This window comes from Populus nigra, chromosome 1 (genome assembly GCF_951802175.1).
Source record: "Populus nigra chromosome 1, ddPopNigr1.1, whole genome shotgun sequence".
Taxonomy (NCBI): Eukaryota; Viridiplantae; Streptophyta; class Magnoliopsida; order Malpighiales; family Salicaceae; genus Populus; species Populus nigra.
Genome location: NC_084852.1, coordinates 45,186,784 through 45,197,429, shown reverse-complemented (window position 1 = coordinate 45,197,429; position 10,646 = coordinate 45,186,784). Strand labels below are relative to the sequence as shown.

At 36.8% G+C, this 10,646-nt stretch overlaps 1 protein-coding gene and 1 pseudogene across 1 annotated transcript; one reads left to right on the top strand and one right to left on the bottom strand.

Moving 5' to 3' along the window:
* Positions 1–409: 409 nt before the first annotated feature.
* On the top strand, positions 410–2,138 carry LOC133682323 (sphingosine-1-phosphate lyase-like; annotated as a pseudogene).
* Positions 2,139–3,827: 1,689 nt separating this feature from the next.
* On the bottom strand, positions 3,828–7,058 carry LOC133703220 (protein LAZY 1-like). Its single transcript, XM_062127679.1, has 5 exons — positions 6,673–7,058; positions 6,518–6,584; positions 5,177–5,976; positions 4,468–4,747; positions 3,828–4,050 (listed from the first exon to the last, which is right to left on the bottom strand). Exons 1-5 carry the CDS (start codon positions 6,676–6,678, stop codon positions 4,031–4,033), a joined length of 1,173 nt encoding a protein of 390 aa, XP_061983663.1. The 5' UTR covers positions 6,679–7,058; the 3' UTR covers positions 3,828–4,030.
* Between the last annotated feature and the right edge of the window lie 3,588 nt (positions 7,059–10,646).

The window sequence follows — 10,646 nt, the reverse complement described above, 5'->3', positions numbered from 1 at the left end:
TAGTGTTTAATTCCTATTCTTTTCTTTTTCTTTTTTCTTTTTTTCATTTTGAGCAACTGCTACATCTTGTTATCGGATTTTTGTTCCTGAATTTCAAATTGAAGACCTCTTGCGTTGCTCAAATAGTTATTTAGTTTTTTCTCTTCATTATCATTGATTCCAAATTGCATTAATCTTGCATCCCTCACATTGTTAATACAAAGCCATATTGTTGCTTGACTTCTGAATTTTATGTTTCTGTTGGTGCTTGGTGATTCTTTTTATGTAAATTCTTTCTTACATGAGTTTCTTGTGATGGCATCTTGATGGGCATGCTACTGAAAATTTGTGCACTGGGCTTTTTTCCCAACAGCATCAATTTGTTGCTGCAAAGTTTTATTAATCTTTATCAGATAAATTATCAGGGAAAATGAGGGCTGATTTTTGGTTGATTATTCTCAAGACTCACATTAGTAAATTGTCAAATGTCTGGGCATTCGTAAACACTATTAATGTGGAAAAGAGCAGAGCTCATCTTAATATCTAGTTTTTATGCAATAGACTTTTCTAGTTGGCTGTTTGACGCCTGTGCTTCTGGTGTTCTAATTGTGTTTTCTTTGTGTCCTCGCTGCAGTGACTGAGTGGTCAGGCGGGCTCTATGTCTCCCCTACCATTGCTGGAAGCAGGCCTGGGGATTTGATTGCTGGGGCTTGGTCTTCATTAATGTCACTAGGATTAGAAGGTGCTACAATGCATCTTTCCCTCGTTGCCTATCTAGATGTTCCCTTGAATGCTTGTAGATAACCTGATTTTCATTACATCCTATTGGGTACCTGGAAAACACTAAATCAATAACGGAAGTATCAAAGAGAATACAAAAGGGGTCTGTGTTGTTTGTACCTTCATTTTGCCACTCCTTTGAGTTGTAAATTCTTTGAACCATTGAAAATGAGGCATTCTGTTTACAGGATCAAGGAAATACCTGAGTTATTATCATTGGAAGGCCAGACATGACAATTGTGGCAATCAGATCAAATGATCTAGACATATTTGAAGTCAATGATATCATGACATCCAAAGGCTGGCATCTGAATGCATTGCAGAGACCCAACAGGTAGGCTTTTTTCTTTCTATTTTCCCCAGAAGAACTGTGTTTCTGTAGGGCATAATAAATGCATGGTCATCTCACGTTCTCATTGTCCCCGTTAGAAGTTAGCCACCTTTGGCAGCAAGCTATTGTTCCTTGATATGAGGCATAAGAGAATGCGAAGTTTTTTTCTTTTAATAGATTGATTCCAATTGTTTGTAGTGACTGGCATTGGTTTATTTTCTTTGTATTTCAGTCTCATGAGTTGCGTCTGAGCATGCATTTATGAGCATATTTTTGTACACTGACTACAACTTTTAACGTGGTTGAATCAGCATTCATATCTGTGTTACCCTTCAACACGCAACAGTTTTTGAGGACTTCCTCCGGGATTTGAGGGAATCTGTACGTACTGTAAGTTATTTTCACCAATGGGGTTATCAAAGTAACTCTGTAATTTTCTTACCTTTAGGGATGTTCATGTTGGCTTTTCGGAGGTGGTAGTGAAGGATCTTCAGTTATGGCTTCTTCTGTTTGATTTTTTATTTTCGTTCCTTTTTTCTGAAATCATCCAGGTGAAAGAAAATCCTGGTCCCAGCAAGTGGAGGGCTAGCCCCAATATATGGTGCTGCTGGGAAGATACCGGATAGAGGAATGCTTGAGGAATTGTTGGTAAACTACATGGACAGTGCATGCTGATGACATTCCCATGTCATGGGAATCAGAACGTGTTGGTGAATCCTATAAGATGAAATAAAAACTCCATTGATCAATATTTATTTTTTCCATATTCACCTTGCATCGAGTTGTAAGTATGTGGTGCAGTGAAGGTCGGATTCTTAAGCAGTTTAAACCATTCAATCTGGATTCTGGAATATGGATAGTGAGCACTCCTTTACCGGACAGGGAGTTCCACTTGAACAGAGCTTGCAGGCTGGGGTCCTTTGACAGTGCTTAAGGCATAATCTTTACCTCTTTGACAGCTGTTTTGATTTTTTATGCAGCCAATTCTAAATTAGCTATTAGGTTACGCTGTTATGATGAGTTGATTGAAGTATATGGATCTCCGTAATGCATGGTTCCATCTGTTTTCTCCATTAACCAACCAAAGACAGCATAAAAGCATCAAGCTCAGGGAACTGTTGGTTTCCTGTTGTCCTAAACCCCGTTCTGGCCTATGATGTTGGGGCCAATCTACTTACAGAGATTTATCGAGTTGGGACTAGGGAGTCATTGAAATGGTTAAATGTCATTTCCATGCAAGCTTGCCTTCCTCTTCAATACAAGTCCGATTATTGACTATATGTACAAGTAGACAGGTGCAATTATTACTTCTTCCATCCAAGTTCCTGAAAGGTATCTCCTTCACTAGATATTTACTAGAGAACTAGCTAGGTTTGTGAAGTGTCTTTTGTATCTGTCATGTTTTAAAAAGGTTTTTGCTTTAATCACACCGATGGGAAGTGGGTGTGTGCTGGGATGTATGGTAATGGGATTCTGTATTTCACAAAATTAGGATGTACTGATGAATTTTGGGGCATGGAAGTGCGTTGAAGTTTTACTTGTGAAATATGCAATTTCACTGCCATGATGTCATCTACTCATGGTGAAATGTCCAGTACGTAGTGTTCTCTACGATATCGCACTTGCCCTGGGTATCCTGGCCATCAACTACTCTTTCTGTATCTTACATGAAAGAGAGAGCAAATATCGTCTGTCATGGTCAATCTGATTCATAATTTGCTCCACTGTTTTGGATAGGTCGCCTGTCTAATCATCCACGCATGAAAAAAGTTTTGGCAGGTTGAGGCTCATCTGCTGGTGCCCGATATGATTCTATATGATTCCCAGCTCATGTGTAGTCATGGTCGAGGATGATTTGTTCTTAGAAACACTTAGTTGGATGCCTGAATATGTTTCCGGTGAAAAAGACAGAACATTACATTATGCATCAGTTAGGTTTTTTAGATTCTATATGATTCCCAGCTCATGTGTAGTCATAGTCGAGGATGATATATATATATAAACACTTGCTTGGATACCTGAATGTGTTTCCAGTGAAAAAGACAGAACATTATGCTTCAGTTGGGTTCTTAGGGATACGGCCAGCAATCACCCACAAGACTAGTCACAATAAAGACTGATAAAGGTAAAACCACTCACAATTGGCCAAGACTTGATAAAATGTAGCAGCAGGACCGCTGCATCTGCCTTTTAGAGCTCCGAGACAGGAGTCTGTAATGCAAAACATTTGAATGAATCAGGAGACAATCAAAACCAAAACAGAATATTAGACCCATGATAGCTGGTAACACTAATTAAAAAGCAACTGACCTGTAATATATAGTCCTTAAACAGTCTTAATAAAGTCATGCATGGATTCAATTCTTATTCTGCACGACCATACCCTTGACATTAGTTACTCACAATTGCAAGGGTTCTTTCTTTCTTCTGCCTTTTCTCGCTAGGGTTATTCTATGATCCTTAAAGCTTCGTATGGAACTATTTTGAATAACAATCAATAATTCTATGGTATAGTTTTCTTTCGATATCTTACCATGTACATTTAGCATCACTGTTAGTCATTCTTGTGTAAAAAAGCTTTGGCAGTTTGAGCCACATTTGTCTGTAACGTTTCGGCTCATATATATGAGCTCTTTGTTTGGGGTCAATCTATCATTTGCAGTTCATTTACCCAGAGAAAAAAAATATATGAAATTTAACTTGGACATAACTAAAATATGTCGACCACAAACAGATATACATAACAATTACTCGAAGGCACGTACTGTACGAACTGCCCTTTTTATTTATTTTTGCCACTCAAGTTCTTCATAACATAGTAATCACACTCACATTTTACAAGCATCAATCACCTATAAGGACATGTTTTCAAACCCATTATTACTTCTTTCTAATTGAAGAAGATATTTTAGAACCATACTTGACTGCTGCATTTTCCTTTCACAGCTCCAACACCAGGTCTGCAAAGCATAACACACAAAACTGAATTAGGACAGTTACAGCTCCCAACAAAACAAGCACCATTACCAGCCATATGATGCCTGGTACTGTTGCTAAAATTAGGTGATCCATATCATGTCCCTGCTCAATCAATCTTCATAATGCTTGACAATAATAACATGGAAACGATCAAAGAACTAAAACTTGAGAGAAACTAGAGCAGAATCTCAAAAGATCCCATATTTAGTCAAAGAACAGATATGTTTGTCTTTTCATTGATCATGAGAATCAGAAACTGATCCCAGCCATATGTTCCAGAATTTGAGTTCTAAACAGTCAGGTTGTGATCACAACAAATTTAGTGAACGAGTACTTGAAGAAATAAGGCCATTTAGTTATCGTTCTATCAAAGAGCAGTTCTGAGAGGGATTACTTACAGTCTGCATCTGTTTTAATCCAGCATTCCCTGCTTCCATTTGAGTCACAGCCAGTAAACATGAAGTGGGGTGGGTTAGATTGACTCTTGAAGCGCCTTATGCTCCTCTTTGAAAGGGTTCGGGGAACTATGGTGATATCCTCATCCAGAAGCATCTGTCCTCCATTGTTGTTTCCCCCATTGTTGTTGCTCTTCTTATTCTCGGTTTTTGGGGGCTTGTCGGCCTTCCTTGTGGATGTTGAGCTTTCAGGATGAACTTTCCTGTGGAACATGTGTAGGATCTGCACAACAAACATCAAGCAGAACTTCACACTTAGGATATTGCACTTATTCAGTATAACAGAAAATATGCTTGGCTCGAAAACTGTGTTCGGTAAATATACATGAGCAAAGAAAAATAATAAAATATAAGGGTTGATCTGTATTTCTGTCTTCTTTTTAGTTTTTTTAATGAGGTCATTTTTTTGAAAGCAAGCATTTTGGACTTGGTGAATTGCGTCATATTTGCTGAGTTTATTTTTTCAAGTTCATTAGATGGTCAGCGGGTCTCTAATAAAGCAACAGTGACAGTATTCTGTATTCCCTCATCTTCCAAACCTCCCAGCACTATCTAGTGGGATTTGAACATGGAATTCTCAAGTTGGTATTATTGATTCTATATTTATCCAATCAGGATTTTGGCTTAGAAGTTATGGTATCTGTAGACATACCTTGTGCAGTTTTGTTTCTGCTGAAGCAGAATCAACAGTTGCTCCTCCAGCGGAAGTAGAGCTCCTAGAAGAAGCATGGAGCATTTTCTTCTTCAGAATCTTTTTCATGAGATTCACGGCAGATTTATCAGCCTCCTTCTCCACGCGCTTCTCCTCCCTCTCGAATTTAACACCATAATTTTCCTCTGCTATTTTTGTTTTCTGAAATAGCTCGCCAAGTGATGTCCTGTGCTCCTTCTTTGCCACAGGTGCTGTCTCTGACAGTTCAATTGCTGATCCAAAGAGATATCCCTGCAGAGGACAGACTGCATTGGAATCTCGCCCTTCCGTTGGCTTGCCACTGAGTGTAATGGTGCTGCCATGACTGCTTCTCCCAGCACTGACATGACTGTTTCTTCCTGATGAGTCATTGCTGCAATCTTCTGCCAGAACCTTCTCCAACTCATCATTGATAAGCTTAAGTTCATTCTCTGTCACTTCAGTCTCTTTCTCAGTTATATTCTCAACAGAGATGGGAAATGTTGGTGTTGAAGGGTCAGTGTTGACTGGCTCCGAACCAAGAGTTCCAATTGCCAGAAAGCCATGGAATAGTTCGGATATTGCGGCTGAAGATTCTTCTTCAAAGTCTTCTTCTTCTTCTCCTTCTTCTTCTTCTACTCGAGCTGCTTCTAAACCAGCAAAAGACTTTCGAAGGTGCTCTTTCTGGGCTTGCCTAAATGTTCTTGTCCCATAGTTCGGTTTCGTGTAGTATTGTTGGTCATCAAGGGATGGCTGTCCTATAAGGCAATTGCAAGGATTGCCTGACACACACACGCAAAAGAAGGAGAAAGTTAAATGAACTTGATTCTAATAATGCATTTTGGCAGGAATCCAATCCAATGTCTTGGTTTTTAACCATATTGCGTTAAACTAAGGTACAAATTTACGAGTTTTCTGCTTTCGCATATTTTTCAAATGAAGTTTATTTCACTAGGGTCTTATGGATGATATTCTATTCATAATAGAATGCAGCGTAGAAAATTATTGCCTTAGCCAAAAGTCTGGAAATATTTCTGTTGTATTATGCTCATCATTTTTGCTTTTCCTTGGTGGACGGTGGTGGCTAACTACCTTTGCTGGGAGATTAATACGATCCTGAAATTCAAGAATTTGTCTTCTGTGCAAGTGTATAATACGAGTCATGCATGACAATCTTTTCGTTCTGCGCTTACATTTTGCCTCTCCTCTACATGTGGATAATCTTATATTAACCCAAAAATCTAAGGCCATCATTTCCATGGTCATGCCTATATTTGAAATAGGGAAGTGTTTAGCAGGAAAATAAAAGTTGAAGATACCTACCAATAGCAAAATCCTTCAGTGTTTCACTACCATTTTGCCGAAGCTTACGGTGCATCCAACCTAGTAACTGCAATAAAGTGGGATTCAGAAATTAGCTCAAGAAGCATTGAGAAAGATCAATACTTTTCTCTTTTTCACGTGTACAGTAGACTTACCTTCATCTTTTCTCTCTCTTGAGAAATCAACCCTCAGTTTCAATCACTTTGGTTGTTATGAGAAGCTAGGAGAGGAGTTGCATTTCATTATTACAGGTCCAACTGTGTATGAATAAGATGACAAATACAACCTGGATATATCCAATGATCTCAGATGAGGGTTGCTGGAGAGAACCAAAAAGATAGTTCCAAGATTTGGGATGGGAATTCTTTGTCAAGATCAAATCATGCGGTCAAAATGGACAGTGTGTCCTGGACTTTATGAGCAAATGGTTCTGTATAAGCCATGTACTCGTTTGGGAGTGAGGTTGATAAATTCTTTTGCATGATTTCACTTTGATCGCTAAATCTGTAGCAGTGTTTTCACACTGTTGAACATCTTACTGGCCACACATCCGATAGACCTGTATTTGCAGATGCATTTTATGAGAAGCGGCTATGTCAGATGACCCGTGGGCCTTTCGAATTTGACATGTTTGCACACATGCAACTTCTATATTGTTTCAACAACACCAACTGTTGCAACATGGTATTCTACTAGGTACTTCGTGGAAAGACTTCGGACTCAAAATTGGGGACCGAAAAGAATATCATGTCGGAATTTAATGAATTCAAGGACAATCTGACAAAGAAGAAGATCTTTTCTCATTAGGGCACAATAAGCTGAAATGTCCATTGCTTTCTGGTTGCTCGACCCCAGGGTGTGGTATTTTTCTGAAGGTCCCTTATCAGATAAACTATAATAAATTGTGATTATCTTTAATAAATATCTTGATACTGCATTTTCTGATCTTAAAATTTGCCGCCACGTTTTGCTATTCAGTAAGCAACTTGATGTGCGTAACAGTTGGGAAGCCTGAAGCTCCGGAATCACAGACATGACTAAAATCTAAAACCTTTTCTTAGTTCTGGTTCCATGGCCAATTTGTTGGAGCTATAATGAACTCCTTGTTTTATTTCCTTGTACAGAACGGAACTCCTCAGAGCCTGATTTTAACATACGGCTATATGACCCACACCGCTTCCTGGCAGTTTTTGCTGTGGATGGCCAAGTTGCCAAAGCTACTGTTCCAGTTGCGTTTTTTCGGAGTAACCGATCAAATATTATCATAATTTATTACAATCATTAGATATGTTTTCTTAGCTCGTTTGCCTGTTTGCCATGAAATACTGACTCTGCCCCACAAGCAACTTCAAGAATGAGCGAGCTGAAAAATAAGAAAAGTGTTTTTAGCTCAGAGACAAAAGGTAATAGAGACATCCTGGATGAGAACAAATACCTTTCCACGCTAGTGTACTCATAACATATTGTTGCCTCTTAATTTGTGCACTATCAAATTGTTGCTTGGAAAAGAATAGAGTTTGATGAAATCATAGCATCATGATCTGCTATGGAATTCAGATTTCAGCCAACACTCACTGATCAATGATCATCATAACTCAATGGTAAAAAAGTGTGGTTAGTAGGAGTTTCGGAATCAAAGGTGAATGGCTAAACGAAGTTAAGAAGTCGGCACATATTATACATGTTTGTTTAGTGATCATCGACTAAAAAACTATCATAATAGGATTGGTAACAGCTTGAACTCGAGGAGATTCAAGGCTGCTCACTTCAACCTGGATTTGTTTCACATCTAGAAGAAATTGTGAATCGGATTTAAAAAAAATTCGGGTGTCATCGATATAGTTAGCCTTGACATTTGAGAATCTTTTGTTGGAGCACACAAATGTTGAATGGGTAACTTGGTTATTTGCTGGGGTAAAAATGATGCTGTTGCATTTATGTGTTTGTCTTCATTTATGCTTTCAATTGCATCACCAAAGTTCATTAATTTATTTCTAACTTCTGCTGTGATGTATATGGTCATGTAAAAGAACATCTATTCAGACAAAGCAAGATGCAGTGAAATAGAAAGCTCGCAGAGATAGGAAGCAAACCACGTGTAGGCATCCAAATTATGATGTCAGTTGAGTTTCTGTTCCAACCTCCTCTGGTAACCAACATGAAACTAGAATACGAACTCGTGGAACCACAAACATGAGGGGAGCCGACTCGGCAGGAGACACTAGAAAAGGTCATCCATCCCCTCTTGACATTTTCCTCTCGTCAATTCTGGACACACACAGATCCCCACAGCGATACGAGTGCAAGTCGGACCCCGAGTCATGGTGCTGTTCGTCACTATCCTAGTAAACTATCATTCTCGAATCAACTTTAAAGATGGTGGGTTCAGGGCGGAGCCACTTGAGGACAAAAGAGGACAAATGCCTCTTTATATTATTTTTTTAATATTTTTTGTATTAAGATATTAATATAATAAATATAATAGTTTTGATAAGGATTTAATATAGGGAAAAAAATGAAAAGTTATTATTGATTTATACATATATATCCAACTCATTTACCCAAAAAAAAATTATAAGCAAAGAACTATATTTTCTTTCGAACCTCAGTTTTCTATCTCTTTTTCTTATATAAATTTCTTTTCAAATCCATATAAGCAAGTAATTTCTTTTGCTTTATGTTTTAGATAAATTTCTTTCATCTTTTGTATTTATTTTATTGTTTAATTTTAGTTTTATTCTTTTATAATTAGTTATTAAAAATATTAAGGTTTATGATAATTTAGAGGTTTTGATATGAATGTGTTCAAAATAAATATTTGAATTTACTTATTTAATCAATTAAATATTTCTTTTCTTATTATAAATGAATAAATTAATGTTCATGCAAAACCACTATTCTTGACATCTCTTATACTGACAGAGTAGATTATTGAAATTATTTAACTGCGGTCTCTTAATTCACTATAATCATAGATTAATTATTTAATTAAGGTCTTTTAATTTACAATGTACATATATTGATTGTCATTTTATATCACAAATTTGTTTGTAATTAATGAGATGCTTGGAGTTAGGAGAGGGCATGGGTTTAAATCCCATAAGCTACACTTTTTCTATCTCGGTGTTTTCTCTTATTTAAAACTAGAGTATAATATTAAAACTTGTTTCACATATTTGATTTAGTGAGTTCATATAATTTTTTTATGTGTGCCTAGAAATAATTTCAATGTCTAGAAATGATTAAGTATAAAAGACTCTGTTTGGGAATGCGGTGTAAATCGTGTTTCCTAAAAATTCAAAAAACAAATTTGCTACAAATTAATTTTTTGTATTTTGAATCATTTTGATGCGCTGATCTAAAAAATGATTTCAGAAAAATAAAAAAAAATCATTTTGATACATTTCAGCACGAAAAACACTTTAAAAAGCAACCGCAACCACAGTATTAACATACTTATTATATGCATATAGATATGAATTGAAATGAGTTTTGATGAATTAATGTGTATTTTGCTATGAATTTCATATGAAAAATTTAGAATTATTGTATAACTCAACTGACTTTTATTTAACAGTAAATTATTGTATAGTTGTGTTAATTATTATGTAGATATTAATGATAATAAAAAAAAATCAGCAGGTTCATCAATTAAATTAATATGTCACTAGACAAGTATTTCAAGTATAAATCTCTTGAGAATGAAAATTCATTCAAAACTTCAAGTTATGTAACTCAATCAAGTTCAAAATAAATTTATATTAAAAAATTATATAATATTTATTAGTAATTTACCTCTAATCTAAGAAACTTCCCTCCGTCACTGGAGGGGCTAGCCTTAATTTCTCCCTCTGTTGAGAAGTAGGATTTCTGCTACCAATTAGCAGGAAAGAATATCACGCAAACAGATAGAGTCAAGCAAGTAGTGCTGGTGCATAAGGGGGGTCATGAATGAGGATGACTTCACATTCTTGCATGCTTGCAGGAGTTTTTTATTCTAACGGATGGTTGAATCTCGGCTAATCGAACATGGTACAGTACTGGATCAACGTCGACAACTTCAATTGTGGATGGTATCGAATGGCCATTTTGAAGCCTTACACTTTGTAAGGTCATCGATTTTGCGCAA

What these genes read in the sequence shown, in the direction of transcription:
- LOC133703220 (XM_062127679.1), bottom strand. An exon ending in CAGAAACAAAACTGCACAAG is followed by an intron (nt 4,748 to 5,176) that starts GTATGTCTACAG and finishes TTTGTTGTGCAG; the next exon opens with ATCCTACACATGTTCCACAG. An exon ending in GATTAAAACAGATGCAGACT is followed by an intron (nt 4,051 to 4,467) that starts GTAAGTAATCCC and finishes TATGCTTTGCAG; the next exon opens with ACCTGGTGTTGGAGCTGTGA.